Source organism: Drosophila sechellia, chromosome 3R (genome assembly GCF_004382195.2).
Source record: "Drosophila sechellia strain sech25 chromosome 3R, ASM438219v1, whole genome shotgun sequence".
In the NCBI taxonomy this organism is placed as follows: Eukaryota; Metazoa; Arthropoda; class Insecta; order Diptera; family Drosophilidae; genus Drosophila; species Drosophila sechellia.
Window position 1 is genome coordinate 20,253,050 of NC_045952.1, and position 19,575 is coordinate 20,272,624.

The 19,575-nt window shown below is 42.8% G+C and overlaps 2 protein-coding genes across 2 annotated transcripts; both read right to left on the minus strand.

Moving 5' to 3' along the window:
* Positions 1-19: 19 nt before the first annotated feature.
* Positions 20-2,736, minus strand: LOC6607317 (probable ATP-dependent RNA helicase DDX43). Its single transcript, XM_002032055.2, has 4 exons — positions 1,779-2,736; positions 1,211-1,719; positions 515-1,150; positions 20-457 (listed from the first exon to the last, which is right to left on the minus strand). Exons 1-4 carry the CDS (start codon positions 2,400-2,402, stop codon positions 127-129), a joined length of 2,100 nt encoding a protein of 699 aa, XP_002032091.1. The 5' UTR covers positions 2,403-2,736; the 3' UTR covers positions 20-126.
* A 213-nt stretch (positions 2,737-2,949) lies between these two features.
* Positions 2,950-19,098, minus strand: LOC6607318 (tyrosine-protein phosphatase vhp-1). The gene is made up of 4 exons (XM_002032056.2): positions 18,864-19,098; positions 16,664-16,810; positions 13,801-14,025; positions 2,950-4,737 (listed from the first exon to the last, which is right to left on the minus strand). The coding sequence occupies exons 1-4, from the start codon at positions 19,096-19,098 to the stop codon at positions 3,908-3,910; spliced, it is 1,437 nt and encodes a 478-aa protein (XP_002032092.1). The 3' UTR covers positions 2,950-3,907.
* Between the last annotated feature and the right edge of the window lie 477 nt (positions 19,099-19,575).

Here is a 19,575-nt window from a genome sequence, read left to right on the forward strand (position 1 = left end):
GTTCTTTTAACACGGCATGTTTTTGGTTAAGATCATCTATAATTGAAATAGATAAATAGTTAAACAATTTTTGGCAAGGCACTTCAATGCGCTTTGGTCTCTAATAACTAGAAAATGTAGAATGAATCAGTATTGAAATTGATCGAAATTTCGGCGTCCGCCGCCACGTACACCGCCGCCACGCCCGCCACCAAAGCGACCACCTCTTCCTCCAAAACCGCCGCCTTCAGCAGCGCGCTTGTCCTTCATGGCTTTAAATCGTCTAGCCATGTTGTGCAGTTCGTCGGGCACTTCCTGCTCCGCCTCCTGCAGAATGTCAATTAGTTCCTTGGCCATACCCCAATCCTCGCGGGTAAAAAAGCTTATTGAGGTGCCCTGTCGGCCAGCACGTCCGGTGCGACCAACACGGTGCACATACTCCTCGATGTTGCGCGGAAAATCATAGTTGATGACATGCCTTTGTGGATGGAAAAATAATAACTAATGGGTACCTCGAGTCGAAAAATTTGCTTACGTGATATCCTCAATATCCAGGCCACGTGATGCCACATCGGTAGCAACCAGAATGCGCACGACGCCGGACTTAATATCGGCTATAGCCTGCTCACGATCCATCTGATCGCGGTTACCATGAATGCACTGGGTCATGAAACCATCCAGCGTAAGTTCACTGGATAGGTCATCAGCACGAACCTTGCGTCCACAAAATATGATGATCTTGTCCGTACTGCTCATATTCTTAACGAAAGATGTAATGGTGTTGAATTTGGCCATGTCATCCTCCATCAATTTAATCACTTGTTTCACCGAGTGCGTGGCCGCCAGATCGAGCGATCCGACACACACCTGGATGGGATTCTTCATGTAGCTCTGCGCTAAACGACGTACTCCTGGTGGCCAAGTGGCCGACGTCATTATGGTCTGACGGTCCGGACGGATGTCTAGAATCACCTTCCGGATCTGCGGCTCGAACCCCATGTCCAGCATGCGATCTGCCTCGTCAAGCACCAGATAAGTGATGGTGCTCACATCAATGACATTGGCCATTATCAGATCGTTCAGGCGACCCGGGGTGCAGATAATGATCTCCGCACCGCGCTCCAAGTCGGATATCTGCATGTTGCGATCGCCACCGCCGTACACACAAACTCTGCAAATTGTGTTGTTTTGGTGAAACGGAACTCACTTAAAGCTCGATTAGAATACTTACGCTTTCATGCCGCGGAAGGAGTACTTGTTGACCTCCATTTCGATTTGCAGAGCCAACTCCCGAGTGGGTGCCAGCACCAGAACGTTAGCTCCGCCCCTCGTGCCCCGGGGCGTACTCTGGTACTCAGTGTGAATCATTCCGGGCAGAAGAAAGGCTAGTGTTTTGCCAGTGCCTGTTTGGGCGATACCGATCATGTCATGACCTTGGAGGAGAATGGGCCACGCCTGCGATTGTATGGGCGAGGGTTTGGGGAAGCCCATTTTGGTAATCTCCCCAAGCATATCTGGATATTCGGCAAAGCATTGCTCGAAGGTCCAAACTGGATTTGGGATAGGCGGCGCCGTTTCCCCCTCCTTGGGCTCGAAAACATAAGAAACTGTTATCTTGTTGTTCTCCTCGCGAATACGTTCGATCTCCGATTTTGTCAGATTGGCCACTTCAGGAGCCTCCTTGTAAAAGTTCTTTGTTAGCGGTGGACACTTGGACCACCGTGCCGCAGTAGCTGCTATCTGTAAGGATCAATGGGTCACATCTTTTGGAATCTAAAAAATGTTATTTTTATACTCACCGAAGCTTTATTCAGGGCTGCCCAATCGATGGTGCCCGTAAGATCCCCATTGTCGTTATTGGACTCAGAAGAAGGGGGATTGAACTCGTAGCTACTCCCCTTGGATTTGTCGTATCCGCCACCGCCACCGCCTCCATCATGTCTTTCATTGGACATGTGGTCCCTACTATCGCGATCCCGTCCCCTATCACCCGAATTAGTGAACTGCTTGCGAACGTGATCTATAGCATCGAGGACGTTGCTCTGGATGCTACCAGTTATCTTGACAATTAAGTTGTACTTGTCCACTTTGACGCGAACATTGAAGTCGTTCTGGATCCGGGATACATTGGAGCCGCCTCTTCCAATAACTTTTCCGACCATCTCGGAAGCGATGCTCAAGGATTCGCTAAAGCCTTCTCCTCCTCCTCCTCCACTACCGCTGTCGCGACTATCACGACAGCCCGCTCCGTAATTATCACGATAGTCGCGACGTCCACCGCAGTCATTTCGCTCGCCTTTGTATCCACGTGAGTTACCATCTCGCCGGATACTCCTTTCGTACTTATCATTTAGCTTGGAGTACTCCTGAGGCACCGCCGGTTTCTCAACATAGTTTGGATCGTCCCAATCGAGCTCCGACATATTGGAACCCTTTATTTCGATGAGATTCGTTGGAAAAAATTGCTGACTTTGCAATTCGCTTGTGCACTTTTAAACGGTAAACACCGCGTGCATTTGTGTGTGTTCTATGAGCTAACGCTTCTGCCCACGCTTTTAGAAGACAGGGAAGATTATCGATTAATTTTGAGCATTTAGTTAATCGTCCTAGAAATCATAAAAACAAACTTAAATTTAAACCTGTGCCTGCCATATTTGCTTCTTATCAAGGGTAGCTTATCATAAATAGAATAAAAGTTTATTAGTTCCAATGTAGCCTTTAGCATTAGATGATATTATAAAATTCATGATAAGCAAATAAAAGCTGTGGATTTTCCAAAAAAATCAATTACTAATCACATTTCGATATACCCAGTTACTTTGTTATCGATATTTCCAAGTTTCACCGGCAGGGCTGGCGCGCTTCAGGGCTACAAAGCAGTGCTTTTAGGTTCCATAACTTCGAAATGTATAACACTTTTCAACATTTTGGCGGTCCTGTTTAAAAAATGCAAAAGAAAACAGCAGTTGGTTTGGTTACTATTATAATTTCCTTTTACTTAGCACTCGCGTTACACTGCTCAGGTGTAGCTTAGCTTAATAGACTTACGATCTAATACGAAATGAATCATAATCCTCTCACACACTCGCTTCATATAAATAATTAAAACTAGAAAACACAAACTTTTTTCACTTTCAAGAAGTAACTAAACTATTAGAGTGGCTATAGCGGATTGATAAAACTTAGAACAGTTTTGATAAGATATTTGCGTGTATATGGCGGGGTTTATAATATTTTTGGGGGAATTGGGTTGGGTTCGATTTGTGTGGCAAGTCAGCAGAAATAGTTGCAGTGCATTTTGGATTTCATTGTTCTATATGAAGTTTAATATAGTTTACGTGTGTATGTATATGTAGGTAGGTATAGTTAAGAATCGCTTACAACTAAATTTAAACTAAATTAACATTTACGAGGTTTTATTTCTCTTAAACAATTTCTCCAGTTGCTTGTTTTGGATTATATTAGTGGGTTTCGCTTTGTGGTTGCTTCAGGGGCGAAGAGGAAATACATTACAAAAGCTCTTAAAAGGTATTGCAAGTACATAGTTTAAGCTGCAATTGGTATTTCTTTCCCTTGTGTTTTGTTTTAGGTACGTTTGTATGTACAGATATTGAACGTTTTTATTTACACGTTGCAGAGGTGGCTTGAGAAACCATTTAGCATCACCTTGTTTAATAGGAAGTAGCAGCCCTCTCGCCGTTTCTGACTTAATAAAATCTATATTTTTTCAGCCAGGTAAAAAATTCCTTAGTTTCAGTAAATGAGTAGTTATAAAATACATCAAAACTTGGTTATTTTCTACTTGTCCTCGAAAAACGTACAGCTTTATCAATTATAGTTTTGATCATAAAGAATGCGGCAATTGGGTGCACATTTTCTTTCTTTTCACTGCTGCTCGTTGACGGCGGCTTTTCGCGGGCACCTTATCTCAGTCCCTCGTCAAGTTGCTGGCCAAATGGTTAATCCGGCTATCCGGTGCCTCCTCGCAGACGGGCGATGGCACCGAAAGCCAGGGCATGGTGTTTGGCATGGGTGACGCAGGCGTATAGCTGGACTCCAGATCCAATCGCAGTTTGGCGGGCGAATTCCGCTTGAACAGAGCCAACTGCCGCGTGGGCGACAGCAGATTCGGCTTGCTGATTGCGCAGGGTGATACGGATGAGCTGGTGGACTGCAGCAGTGAGCAGATGCCACTGCTGCTGCTTGTGGAGCTGGGTGAATCTAGTTCCGAAACCGTTGACGCTGCCGCCGAAGTGCTGGGCGCATCGTCATCTGGGGTAATCGGCGGCGAGGTCAACCTGGATGAGCAGTTACTGCCCGCCAGGCTGCCGGCGCCGCTGTCCACATCATCGTAATCGAACCCATCCTCGTCCATAGCCTCGCTATCCGACTTGGATTTGCCCCGTTCCCGTTGTTCCCGCTTCTCCTCTATCTCCTCCTCCTCCGGCTGCTCCACCAGTTGACTAGATTGGGTGCTTAATCCCACAGAAGATGCCGAAGGATTGCTAGGACTATTCAGGTGCGGGGTTGCGGGCGCCAAGACTCCGCTCTTGCGCAAATTCTGCTCCAGCTCCAGCAGCTGGCCCATGAAGTTCAGATTGGGCGAGATGATCGGCCGGGCCACTTTCACCAGCTTGTAGGCCTCCAGCAGGGAGAGCGACTTGTACCGCATGACGTAGGCGATGGCGATGGTGGCGCTCCGCGAAATCCCCGCGTGGCAGTGCAGCAGCACTCGGGAACCCGTTTTCCGTGCATCTTCTGCAAAATATCAAGTAGAAAAGGTGCGTTTTAGTAGGCTGATAAGACGGTAAAAAGTTTATTGATCAAAAAATATGCTACAATACAATTGGGGGCTCTTAATGATTATGAGCTACTATCTTATCATAGAACACCCTTGACTGATGAATTTTTTCTATGGGTTTTAGATTTGAGCTAGATATTGTGATATATGAAATTTAATAATAAAAGACAAGTATTATAATTTCTCCTTATCACGTTTGAGTCAACTCGATGGTTAAGATCAGTTCTTTAGCTTTAGAATTGACTTTTTTTAGCTTCTTCTTTTAGCTCTTTTTAGCCCTTGTATTGCATCTGTGGCGACGGAGAAACTTTTCGAATTTTGACTGTCGGACGTGGAAGCTTCGATGATGTTGCCGCTGTGTTGATATCTCCCTGTCGATACTTTCAGTGTATTTGTGTCTGTGTTGTGGGCTGCTCGCCTCTCGCTCTTCGAGTTCGCTCTCCCACTCTCCCGCTCGGCAACTCAACTGTGAGAATTTTGCTGATATGAGTCATCATCATCGCCAGAGGCAACAGCAATAGCAACAACAACAAAGCGGCGAGGCTTATTGACAGAACATTTTTATACCCTCACGCGCGCACACTCGCACACTTGCACAGACGCAAGCACACACACACACACACACGTGGGCACATTAACTCATAATTTACGTTGTTATTTTTGGCCAAAGATAAGCGGCAGAAGGAAGAGGAAGAGAGCTCAGAAGAATCCGCAGCATACGGCGCACTTTTTTCCAAGGCTCACCATACTTAACGTACAGTATCGACTCACTAAAGTGGATGTGTTGTAATACCACAGAATATAACTTGAATACGCTTCTTATTATATAAATAAACTTAAATAAATGAAATAAACTATACAACTTATCAGCTTGGGTGGAAACATTGGTTTTTTATTACAGAAGTATGACTGTAACCATATAAAGTCACCATCGAAAAATAAGCTTTATATCTTATCGCACAGGAATTGGTTGTGGTGTGATTTTGGGTTTGGTGATGAGCACAAAAAATGGGTGGCTTCCGAGAGGGGTTTTCAGGGGGGGAATGGGACAGCCTTTCCTAATCGATGCTTACTCATAATGCAAACAAGGCAACACACTTGTCTGATTTCCAAACAGCTGATAACCAGCCAGTCGGGCAGAAGCCTTGTTAGTCACCAGGCAGGCGCCTACCTCCCCCAACCGCACCCCCTATTAGCGCAGTGCACTCTGCACACCACCATTATAAAATAAACCCCTCTGCTTGTCATGCAGCCAGGAGGTGATATCAGCGATAAATCTGAAAGGCGCGTGTAACTCACTAGAAATTGCAGCCATATTGTCAGCCCTCACCATTTATTTAATATACAATAACCACCCGAGACCCACCCCTTTTTCCCTATTCTAGCTGAAGTGGTGAGATAGCAGTGTGTTTTTGATTTATCAATGAACAGTGGGGGCACAAAGTGGACTCCGATAAGGAGACCTTCCCTACTGCACAACTTCGATTTCACAAATTTCGACTACAACTATGAATTGCAGTTTACACACCAACCAACCAGTCAAGTGACATTAAATCGAGTTAACCGTGTTATCGGGACGATTGTGATGATATAGCAACAATAACCGTGCCCGGGGAAAATCCATCATAAATAAATAATCAAATACCATTCAAAGATAACCCTGGAAAATGGAGGTTCTGGGTGCTCAAGTACCCAAAGTACGGACGTCAGAGTCCCCAAAATGTATTCTTGCCTCAGAAACTACAGTAAATAGAGATGAAGCAACAAAAATGAGCAATTTGTCATGGTTTCGACTTAGAAAGGGGGTTTACAATAAATACTATCATACTGAAATCCATAAAAGATTTTCTTAAGCTAGATAGTTTGTTAAATGATGATATGATGATATTTGAATCATTGACCATCATTCTGTGAGTATACAGTGGCAGAATCAAAATTGGCAAATAAAGAGATGACCAACCTATAGGCTGGCCAAAAATAGACCCACCGATCGGATCGAATCAAGGGGTGGAGGAGGAGGCCAAAAGACAGACGCATAGATAAAGAGAGATGGCCATTAAGCGTACAATGGCAGACAATTGGTCACCGTCCCCGTTCCGTTCCGTCCAGTTCCGTTCTGTTCCATGGTTCTCAGTTGAGTTCCATTCGCACGGCGCTCATAAATCCTCTTAGTTAATGACCCCGTCGCTCAGACAGTTAAAATCGCGCATAAAACGCGCCGTAAACGCGCCTGCCACATGACTCACATCATATGTGGGCTAGAACGGTCCAAGCTATTATAATGCAGAATGACAGGGGGAAAGGGGCTAATTCTAAGGAGTTTCGCAAAAACTAGCCACACGTAGCTGTTGATGATGAATGAATTTCGCAAAAGTCTAGTTTTAGTCACTATGAAGTTGTTCTGCCTAATTGGACTGGGGTTCAATTTAAGAACTGAGAACTAGCAGTGTTGAGAAATCAAATGAAGTTCATTTTTGGGAAAAACTAGTTTACAGTTTTGTAAAACGATTTCAATGCTGTATTATTTATAGCATCCTATAACTGTTTTCTTGAAACTATTCATCATGTTTCAAGAAAGATAACAATTATCTGTTTGTTTATCTTTTAAGTCATTTTGCATTTTTCCGTGTAAGTTTCGATCCCTGAGAACGGAACTCGAAGCGGACGCTTTGATCGATTATTGGGAAGCCGGGCTTTGGTAATTGTTTATTGTGACAAACATGCGACCATATATGCTGTGGGGAATTACTAATCGCCAATAGAGCCTTGCATGCGTATGACTAAACCGACTTAGTTCACCGGAGCACATATTCCGCCGATGACTGTGAATGACTGATGGATCCCGGCGTGTCGTGCCTATAATGGGGCAGTACACGTTGCCACCATTCCAAAGGGCTGAGAGTCGTGACTCCATTTGGGGGGCGATGCGTAATTTGGGTAGTCGTCGTCACCGAATTCTTACACCAATGAATGTATGATTAAGTGCAACAGTAGCGATGTTTCTTCTCTTTTTTTTTAGTGTCCGGCCCCCGGGTGCGTCATCTGGTGATTTCGGCTCAGAAGTGGGCCAAGTGGCAGACGACTGTCTGACAGCTGGGATGCCTGGCCGATGGTATGGGATCAAATGGGGCTATATAGTGGATGGAATCGCCGTCTCGACAGCCAACGACGATGACGACTTGTCGCGTCGTTTTCGGTTCTTGGTCTCAATGTCCGCTTGCCCAATGCATCATTTCACTTTTTCTTGTGATGATTAAGTCCCGGATCTCGGACCCAAGGGTCAACCAAATGTGTCCGAGGGCGCGAAACTCTCGCAACTCCCTCTGAGTCATGGCCAGAAACAGAAACAGAAACGGCAACAGAATCGGAATCAGAATCGAAAACAGAAACAACCTTTGAGCAGGGGGAACATGATATATGAATGAGTTGTTTTATGTTTTACAGCAATGTTCAGGGAAATAGCACAAGAGCAAAGGATGTTCAGGATCATAATAAATCAATTAAAGTAATAGGAGTATTTTTAGGAATGAATTGCATTTAACATTTCTTACTTAATGAAGTAACCATTTTTCAAGCCTTCGTTATTTTTATTAACTTCTATATGTCGATGTTATTTTTATGCTGCTGACTGTTTTAACCAGAGCACGTTGTCAAGCAACAAGTAGTTTTGTTTATGTTCAAAATATTTAATTACTTTCGTCGACCGTTTATCATTAAGAATACCCGCTTACTCATACAGGTTTCTGATTCAGCCAGAAAGAGACGGCCGCATGTCGACCGAAAGAGACAGACGTAGTGCGAGTCTGAGTGCGGCAGGTGCCAGGACACTTAAATGGCGATAAGACGCCGCTGAATCATCCAAAACAAAGAGAGTGGGGATCTCGACTTGACCTTCAACTTGGCGAATCTCGACTTTGACGTGTCGAGTCATACGGAAACAACAAAGCCCCCTAACAAGACAGCCTGCACTTTGAAGTCGCCTTCAACTCAAGCGGGTCGGGTCGGGGTGAATAGTGGGTAGTGAGTGAGTGAGTGAGTGGGTGAGTGAGTAAGGGAGGTAGATGGATCAGGGCTCTCCTCGGGTGATTCACGAAGAGCATGCGCGACGGCAATAACAACAAACGGAATGTTTCATAAACAAATTGCGCGCAAATCAAACACTTGGGAAATACAGAGTGCGCGGGCGCAAAAGTCTCAAAAGGGAGGTATTGATGAATAAGTACACAATGAGTTGTTTTTGTTGTCCCTCCTTTTTCGTTGAAGTAACAACGATCCCATCTTACGATCTTAAAAGTGATATTCTAAATAATTCATGTGTATATTAATCATATTTTTTTTCCGTGTAGAGAAAAACGAGGAAGTGTGGGCCTTGGGTTCCCTGTAAAATGATTAAGAGCCTTACAATTTCGATACAACAATAAAAAGAACGAAGCCGCAACGAAAATTTCAAATTCGAAATTCCTGTGCGAAGATTTTCAGTTTCGCTTCGTCGATTTTTGCATTTTAAAAATAGCCTGCTGACGAATATTGAAATTATGCGCACGGGGGCCAACAAAAATGTCACCTCGGGTTTTTGGTTGTTGTTTCGGTTAATTCTTTTTTGTTTGTTGTTGGCAGACGGATTCTCGATTACTCATTAGTCGAAGGATTTTGATTTTTTTGGGTTCTCTCATTTCATACTCAGTACTTTGTAGCTGAGTTACTTGGGACAACAATATTGGGTTTTTATATTACAACCATCTATTTTCTAAACTGTCGGTATATATGTGAACATATGAATTCATAGTTTTATCTAATCAGCTGTCCAATTCTATGTATGTATGTGTATAGAATGTGGCTATCACCAAATGTTCTCGAGGGGCCTCCGCTTTCAGTTTACTTAGCTGCTTCTACGACCGTGTGTCCACAACAACCCGTAATTGTACCTCGAATGTCCCGTAAACGTAACCCGTAACCGTATATATAAAAATCTATATATGTATGTATGTTTGCATGCTCCGTTGTAGATTAGGTTAGTTCGCCAAAGAGGCCTCTCCGTCGTTGGCAGATAAAAGTTGACGGCTTGATAACTTGATAGCTTGGCGCACAAATAATATGGGTACAGTCAGTACAGACATTGCGGCGATAACTTGACAAATTGGATGGTGATCGTGAGGAAGGAATCGGCTAGAAAGCACCAAGATAATAGATACATAGATAGATCGAGCATTGCTGTGAGAGATCTCTATTTCGAATTTAAACCTTGCTATTCCGTTTATATACCTCAGCATCTGGTATTCTTGGCCTATTTAGGCGGAACGTTTTTTTATAATTATGGCCTTGTGTTTGAAAATGTCAGATACCTTGAGGGAAGTAAGATTTTACTTCTTAATGTTTAAAGATCTTTTCTTGGGTTATGAAACAAAACCTTGCATACATACATAAATAGATGCAAATGTCATATGTTTTTAGTTCCTAACTTTTTGGGTCATCTGAAAAGTCCTTGTAATGTCCAAATCTCCATTACAAGTACATTACAAGTGCAATAGAGCGAATACTACCGATTGCAATACCGTTCAATTTCCTGACAATTGAGGCTTTGATTGCTTTCTAGGCCAAGTGGCTCGGTTTGGTTTATCGTTCATGTTAATGACACAGCATAATGACATTAGCATTATCCGACTACAACTACAACAACAATTGGGGCCTCGAACTCTGCCGTCGCCTAATGAGCCTCTGCCGCTGCCACTGCCACTGCCGCTGCCTCTGCCGGCGTTGAGCTCATTTCAAGCTCTGCTTCAAAATAGCGGTGCTTCCTCTTTTCCTACATACCCCAACACCCCGCCACCCCCGCGCACACAAAGTGCTGTTATAATGAATGGAAAACGAAAAGCAGCGCAACAATGAGAAATCATAAGTTGTACGGTAGAAGAGGAAGCACACGAAGAAGGGGATCAGCATATATTCAGGCGAAATAAAACAATAATAATAGGCATAAGGTGACGACGGCAAACCAAAAACGAATGCGCAAAAGGCCGGGGCAAACACACACAAACTCACAAACACAAACAGAGAAGCGAAATCATGACTCATGCACTCAGTACAAAATTGTACGTATACTTTTCCCTGCTTCTTCTTCTTACCGCCGCCGCTGCCACCTCCTTTTGCTTCCTCTTTCTCTTGTCCGTCTCCCCATCCACCGATACTTCGTGCCTGAGTACTAATGTGTTGCTGCGCGGGTGTGAGTGAGCGAGAGAGGTAGAGCATTTATAAAAATAATACTTAAGCATTTATAAAAGCGGCGAAGTTAAGGAGAAACAATTAATAGGAGCACATTTTCATTTTTATATTTTAAAGCTTTAATCATATTTTAAACATAAATCATTTAGTATTTATATTTCTTTCTGTGTAGCGTTCAAAAGAAGTCTGAATCAAGGATTCTGATCCGAACCGACAGATGCAAATGAAATAAAGAGCGCAGGCGAGCAAGAGAGAGGAAGCGATATTAACCAGCTGTTGCTGCGCACCGCACCTGAAATCCACAGTCCAACAGTCGAGGCCGCACGCACAAGGATAACCCACTAAAAGAAGAAAAACCGAATCCATGACTCATGAACAGGAACCGAAATGTTTACAAAAATAGAACATATGCCAAAACGAAACAGCGCCGGAGGAAAAGAGAGGGGTGAGAAGTGCCGTTGGCGGCGCGATAAATAGCAACAATAAGAAGCCAACAGAAAAATCGATGCGGCTGTACCGTTCACCCACCCACCACCACCCACCACAACCTATCGCCCACCCACTCTCTCGCCATCTCGCTCTCTGTGTTCCACATTGCATTGTGAACGAACAACGAAACGTAATGGCGATGAGTCATCATCGTGCCAGGGCACAGTGGTGGCCAAAAATACATTAACACTCGGGCAGCGCAGGAAGCGCGTCGAGGACACAACCCTTATCAGAAAGGACGTTTGCGGTTGGCTGGTTGGGTTAGCTAGCCTTGTTGTTGCTGCTGCAATCTGCATAAAGTTTCCATTGCCCGTGCAAACTGGTCTGCACCGACAAAAAACGGCTATACTTGTGGCTCCTATTATCAAATTCTACCGAGTTTACTCTATGATAAACCTTTATCTACAAAGATCGACCTTCGCAAGGCCATAACTTTCAAGTAACTTCTATCTGGCATTTCGTTAAGGTTAGACTGAATATTAAACCATCTTCAGTTTAAAAAATATTGAAGCACCAAATCTCGGGTGTAGTTTTAAAACTCACTTGGTAACACTTACAAAAAGTGAACTAAAAGATCAATTTTTTTTTAATCCTTTTCTATCAGTTATGTTTTTCAGTGTGGCCAAAGTCGCAACACAGTTACGGCAGCAACAACAATGCGACGACGACGCCGCTGCCGCCATGCTGTCTGCCAACGCCAACACGCAACAGCAACAACAATGCGACGGCCAAAGGAGGAGAGAGAAGGAGAAAAGAGGACGGAAGGAGCGAAGGAGGCGACGAAGAGAGGCGAATGGATAAGCGTAGGAGCAGTCACAACAAAAACTTTTTGAGGTGGAAGGAGCATTGCTCCTTATCAACACACCCCAATTGTCTTCGTGGGAGCGAGGGAGTTGGATAGATACATGCATTCCATGTTGAAAATTACTTTGATTCGAGCTTTGAAATCTTTTACGATTGACTCTTAATTAGCTATAAATGGAAGATTAGAGCAAATATTAAAATTGCACATTGAGCCTTTTAACTTTTTATATGTTAATAATATGAAGAGTAGTAATTACTACTGCTAATTCCTATAATTCAATTTAAAATATGAATAAGGTCTAGGATCGATTTCATATGATTTCTTTTACGAATTTGGCCTGTTTATTCAGGGTACTGAAATATAATCCAACAAATACCCATACTTACTTAAAATAGGGTCAAAGGCATTTAAAATTAAGCATATGCTTTGAAAACCGAGTACGATACAATCCGTTGATGTGTAGAACAATCTTATCACTTTTCAGAGACACCTAGTTTGGAGGTCGTCGGTCGCTCGTACCCGCCCACACTTTTTTTCTCGCGCTTGTTTTAAATGAAATATTTGCACTACTTAAACCACAGACGCTACAAAAAACATTAATAATACCGAGAAACAAAAGCAGCAATAAGAACGACAAAGCTCGTGCACACGTGCCAAGACATTAGCTTGGATGAAAAAAAAAAATTATATATGTGTATAAAAAAAGCAAAACAAAAATACTTGATGAACAGCTTTGGACATAGAAAATGGAAATGGAAAAATGCGATTGACGTCAGCATTATATTCCACGGCTAAAGTTCTCTCCTCGTTCCCACCTCGTGCCCCACCACCCCTTTTTTGCGTCTCAGTGGAGCAGGCTACATATTATTATTTTCATTTAAAATTAACAATTTGTATAGTGCGCTTGGTTGTGTGGGAAAAGCGCTGAGGGCAGCACGAAATGCCAAAAGCACACAATACAATAAGCCAAAAAAAGGGGGGCAAACAAAAAAGTCAATAACGAATTTTCCAAGCAGACCCAAAGAAGAAAGGCGACTGGAAGCCAGACGAAAACCGTTATGCAAAATCCACAAATGAGCCCGCTGACCGCGGAAAAAGCCCGCCAGGCATCCAATAACAAGTCACGTTTGGCAATTGCCAATCGCAAATCGCCAAGATGATGACTAAGCGTAACACGGATTCTCAGACTGAATTCGGGGAGCTCTAGCTTCCTCAGAATTTTACATTATTTTTCCAAGATTAGACTGACAAGCCGCCTAATCTCTGTCAAATATTTGAAATCTTTCACGACCATGCAGGATTTTTTTTTGTTTCTTTTAATGAGTTGAAAGTATTTGTCATCTTCCTAGAACTTTTCTATGGAAAATACTGTTTCTAGGCTTACAGCCTTAAGTAATTCTTCAAAACGTAGCTTTCAGCGTTCATATTTCTTGTATCTTTTGAATACGCATCTTAAATATATAAATAGTTCTTATGCTGGTGGTATGACATGGTAATGGAAACTCACCGATAAAGTCGTAGGCCTCCTGGAAGTACTGCTTGATGTTCTGATGTGGCGTATCGCTGGCAGGTATTTGCATGTACTTGAGGCCCTGCAGATGGCTCTCATTGGGACTTTGGCAGGTAACGTTCAGCACACAGTTGGCGCCCACGCTGCTGGGATCGTCGGCGTCGCGGCCATTGCCCAGCAATAGATGCGGGAAAACGGGCGAGGCGGGGTGTGTTTCTATATCTGCAAAGATACATGCGGATCGGATCGGATCATTAGTTTTTATGAGTAAATAATGGAAAAGTTCTTGCCCCCAAACGCCGTACAAAAAGTGGCCTTTGTCGGGGATCTCTATCTCTTTCGCTCTCTATAAAGCGATGGAAGTTTGCCAATTCGCGATGTCATGCAACAAAAGAGTCTGGGCCAATGATCATTGCGATGGGGATGGGGATGGGCATGCCCTGTTTTCTGTATCTATTGTTGTACACAACGTCTAAATTTTGCTACAACAAATTGTTTATTTTTTGTTCACCCCAACCCCAACCCCTACCTCTACCCCTCCCCTCCTCCTTCACCTACTCCACCACCGCGGAGCGTTTTCGTTTCGATTGGATTCGTCTGCTGGGGCCTCTGTTGCTGTTGCATGAGTCATGCCACACACAGAGGCATAGTCTCAGTTCAGTTGGGTTCAGTTTTATTGGCAGTGGGCGAAGCCGAAGGTGGGGGAGGGCAAGGGGAAGGCGGCAGGGGCGGTCAGCGGGCCGAGGGGTGGCTTCACATTGCCTCATGGCCGTCCCCGAGTTCGTAGCACTCTCAATGAGCCGCGCAATTGTTTTTCCTTCCCTCTCTATGTGTATCTATAATTGTGCACCGTCTAACTACACTCCGAAAAACCAAAGTTCACCTTTGAAAGAAAAACTACCCTGGAACTTCTTTCGATGGCCTAGGGCTTTTTCGTACAACTCCCCTACTCAAAAATGAAACTTCTTGTTTGAAAGATATATTTTTGAATTGAAATTACACTCTTTTTTTGGCAGTGTAATGTTTAGATAAAAGTGCTGTCCCAGGGACCAGCATATGCCCTGCGGTTTTGGCCATAGACACCCCTCCCCGTCCACCCATCGACTCCTTCCATCGATTATTTGTCATTGGCTTGCGTGTTAATTGATAGCACTGAGAGCCATGGCAACGCAACTTCGTGTTTTTCATTTATATTTATTTATTTGGGCTGGCTGCACTTTGTGGGTCACACGGAAATCACTTGCATTAGTCATCGGCAGCACGTTGGAACTTTACTTTACACGTAAAGATGATTGTCATTGCGGCATTTACGCCAGCAAGCCCCTTCTGATAGTACTACATATACATACATATACACAAAGTACACAGTAATGTATAAAGAATGCAATTAACAGATTTCATAAATAATTCCACAGTGACTCAGCTGTCGATTCGATAAACAGGAATCGCTAGTGTTTTACTAACAAACATTGTGATGGAGGTGGTCTATAGATCCCCAAAACAGCAATCAATCGGTAATTTGTAAGCCCAGGGAATTGCCAATTTCATAAAAAAAATATGATTACATTTTGGGAGTTTCCTTTGTTTTGGTGGTGAACTACGACTGATTATAACTGTGACCTATTGTGAGTCATTGCTTATTCATTTATTTTATACAAATATGTGAAATAATTTGGAATAACTGCTTCTAGAGCTCAGAGCTTTAGAAACACTTATCTCCAAATGTTGCATTGGAAATATATTGACCGATAATGTATATTGAAATCAAATGATTTTTAACTTTAGTATAGGCCTGAGATTATGATTGAACTAAAAAGTATTTTTACTTTTTCATCTATAGTATAATAATGCATTACTAATCCTATAGTATATGGAAGTACTGAAGCCCAAGGAAGCATCACGATGCGATCACACCTTTGTCAGGTGGAAAAACGGTATATATGTACATATGTACATTCATATGCATGTATAAGTTGAGGGTTACCCCACTCAAAGCCGAGATTTAGTACGATGCCCAACGTGAGTAACTGAGTAATATGCAAAAGTTTGACATTGAAAATTTCTCTGCATGACAGCCGTTGTTGTTGCTAGCTTTGTTATTATTGTTTTGCATGTGTTTTGCTGCTTTCGCATACTTTTCATACACATGTATGTACATATACGTACACCACATTTCGTAACGTGCAAAAATACGAGTTAAAGGTGCGAGCGAGAGGGCGCCACAGAGCGAGCGATTTATCTCACAGCACGTGCCAAAGCAAAAACAAAACAGTTTGTTTTTAATGTTAAAGCAGAGCTCACCAGTGCGAGAAAGAGATGGGGCGAAATGACGGAAAGATTGTATGACAATCTGAGACAATTTATCGCCATGTTGTACTTATCAGAACGGTCAGTTTGGAGGGGGGGTGCGGAACTTGGGCCAAGTAGGAAATGAAATGCAATGATAAGCACAAGCAGCACTATACAAACATGCAAATATGCAACAGCAGAACAATCGAGAGATTGCTCGATCGGGTTGCGATATGGTGCCCCTTGAGTTCCGTTCTTGATCGCAATGCTTTGTAACTTCCTTACTAGCACAGTTATTGCGATCAGCTGCTTTGGTGTGCAATCTATGCCATCTACTATGAGTGAATCATTGATTGTCTTATCATATCTCTGCTAGTTTTCAATATGCAATGCTCCAAGTTAGCATGTGGCAATATTAGGTTTGTAACTTATTGCATACCAAAATTCATGACGATTCACAGCCAAGATTTGCGAAAAATTTCTAACTGACTCACAGAGAGTGTGGCTTGAAACCCGTCTTCGGGTCGCATACCTTTGCGCTGGGTTCCCCATTTCGCCGACTTTCACTTACCGTAGACCGCCGGACTGGAGCAGCTGCGGGTTAGCGCCGGCGTCCGTCCGCCGCCGTTCATTGCCGTGGATGATGACGTCGTCGATGTCACTTCGTCACATGCCAGATTCTCCCTGGACCGCTTGTTGGGATAGTCCTTCTGATTGGCTGCAGAGGGAAGGAGACGAAGACCAGAAAATACGCATTAATGCGGTGATTTAAAAACTGATTTTAATTGGCGGTTAGCGATTTGCTTAATTTTATAACCCATGATGTCAGCACGGCCCGTGTATGGACCACAGTGCGAAAAACTTGTCGCGCCAGGTTCCCCGTTCAAATAAACCGCAAAAATATTTCGTTTCGATTGCCGCCTGCCAAAACTGACGTAAGACATTTATTTCGGCTCTAGAGTTTTTTTTCTTTTTTGCCTGATTACGAGCGAATGCAAAGCCAAAGTTTTCCACATTCGCTCGCAGCTCTCAAGTCGCTTATCACAGTGAGCAGGCATAATTAGAGAACGCTTGTCCGATACCAATTTGATAGTACAGTATAGTAAAACACGAGCAAAATCATTCATTTATAAGTCTTGTGAACAAAAGCTGTCAATAACAAATGGTTGAAAACTTTTTTAATACGGAAATCTTGGGTTTTTAATGCTGGGATATTTATGTTCTGATCTCTTCGAATATTATTAAAATTAATCTTGCAGTAAATATTCGCTTTTAAAAACTTCAAGTACGATTTTTCTCCTACACTAAACTTTTATTTTAAGCCAGATTTTTTGATTGAAGGGTATCATTTCAGCCTTCCGTCAAAAGAAAAGAACTTGATAAGATAATGCTACAGTTTGTATTATGTTTTCAAAGTGGTCTTAGGAGTTCGGACTGTGCTGACTAGATCAAGTCGACTTTATCAGCCTTGCCAGAAAGTATAATCTCTTTTATGCTGAAAAACAAAACAACTTCGAGTAAACTACTGGGGTACAAAATTGCTGTTATCAGCCAAGCGACCTCAAAAGCCAAAAAAACAACAGAAAAAAGCAAGTCTCAAAAAAAAATACAACCAACTTTTCACCGCGGCAGGAAACGTTGGTTCTGTTTTTTTTTTCGTTGTTGTTGTTTGCGGCTAGTAAAACAAGTAAAATCGCATGCCAATAGTGCATTGCAAACCTCCAGGGGCGTCTGCGTCTGAAGTGTGTGGGTTTCAAAGGGGGCCTATGGTGTGGGAAAGGGTGGAGTGGTGTGAAGTAGAGTAGAAAATAGGAAAGTGCTAATTAGTATACAGTGGCTTGTTTACTTTTGGAAATTAGCTATGCATCAGGTTTCTGTTAACTATTTTGATCAACTTTTGGGTTGGCGAATCACCCCATTATGTTTACTGTTATTAGTAATTCGCTGTTTATTGTCTAGAAAACTTTGCAACAAGGCAGTAAATGTGTGCTTACTGTCACTTTAAGATGATATAATTTTAGGAGATTCATAAAGAGATTGTGACTATTTGGAACTTTAACTTAGGCCACTCAACGAGGGTACCCCTTTTTCGTTTCGCCCCTGGCCCCCTGCAACTACCCTTCCTGCTCTACCGCTCTTTCTCACCGACTCCCAACTTCAGTTTCGAGTTGTTGCCGCGGCTGTTGCTTTTTCTCCTTCTGCTCCCCTTTTGGCCTCCTCCTTCGCACGCTTCTCCCTTCTTCTGTTGTTGTTGTGCCGATGAATTCGTACTCGAAAGGTCGTTTCAAAGCGGGTTTTTCAGCGTTGCCAGGCCGCTTGAGAAACCTGCTTTGCTTTACATTTTTTCTGTTGTTTTATTTTTTTTATTTGTACTGACTGATTTTTTTTCATTTAACCAGCCAACAGAAACGAATCGAAACGCTTCTTTTGCTTTTATTTTTGAAAGACACGCGAATTGTGAGTCACGTATGGAGCGAAAAAAAGTAACTGACTCTGAGTCTCTGATCTCTCTCGAGTTCGTTTCTTTTTGCTTGTTTTTGCTTTTGTAGAAATGAAATGGAGACGCTTACGTGTGCTCCCCCTCTCTTTCGCGCCCCTGCAAAAGTAAACAGCACGCCAAGCGGTAAAAATCAAGAGAGCAAGAGAGAGGGATTAATACGTTCTCCCTGTCCCGTTCTTTTGATTGGTTTAAGTGTAATCTTAAATTGTACGATTTTTCTTATTGCTTATTTCTGTTGATTTGATTCTTTTTTTTAGCTTTTTGTACTTACCACCAATGCGATTGTTGTTGTTGGTATTTTGGATTGGCATAAATAACAGAAGACACGGCGCTTCTCGCTTTATCCGCATTTTCATTTCACTTTGTATATGACTCACGTTGTCGCCGTCTCCGTCGCACTCACAGCGCCCGTTGTGGCTGTTGTTGTTGCGTGCTGTTGACGTTGCCGTTGTAGCGTTGTTGCTATTATTGTTGCTGCTGCTCTGCGTTTCTCGATTCACACACATATGCACGCGCTCACACTACACACATACATACACATGGGGGCCTTTGGTTGTTTTAAAATTGATATATGTATATTTTATTTGTTGCTTGCTGCCCCTATAATAATCTATATTATTTAAGTATGATTTTCGGTAGGAGGGCTTTATTAGATAATCCCCGAGCCACTTGTTGAGCCACTTCCCGTTATAAAGTGTGTTGCAACCAAAAGTCGGGGGCCCAGAAATCGAGTTTTATTTCCACTTGTAGCACGCACACTTATTTTTAATTCATTAATCGGAAAACGCGCGGGTTTGTAGATCTCGTTTTTTCGTTTATGCTCTACTTTATTTTTGTATAAATTGTTTGCTTCCTCTTCTCACGATTCGTGTTGAAATTATTATTATTGTATCCAATGATAAATGTTTTTACCAGAAATATTCTAGTTTTAATTTCCTACTGTTTTCGCGCGGAGCTTAGTTTTTTTTTTCGAACTCGTTGTG

Coding starts and splice junctions, on each gene's coding strand:
- LOC6607318 (XM_002032056.2), bottom strand. CDS start 19,098: ATGTGTGTGAATCGAGAAACGCAGAGCAGCAGCAACAATAATAGCAAC. Junction 14,026..16,663: donor CTCCAGTCCGGCGGTCTACG/GTAAGTGAAAGT, acceptor GTATCTTTGCAG/ATATAGAAACACACCCCGCC. Junction 4,738..13,800: donor GGAGGCCTACGACTTTATCG/GTGAGTTTCCAT, acceptor GATATTTTGCAG/AAGATGCACGGAAAACGGGT.
- LOC6607317 (XM_002032055.2), bottom strand. CDS start 2,402: ATGTCGGAGCTCGATTGGGACGATCCAAACTATGTTGAGAAACCGGCG. Junction 1,720..1,778: donor CAGCCCTGAATAAAGCTTCG/GTGAGTATAAAA, acceptor TGATCCTTACAG/ATAGCAGCTACTGCGGCACG. Junction 1,151..1,210: donor TCCTTCCGCGGCATGAAAGC/GTAAGTATTCTA, acceptor CACAATTTGCAG/AGTTTGTGTGTACGGCGGTG.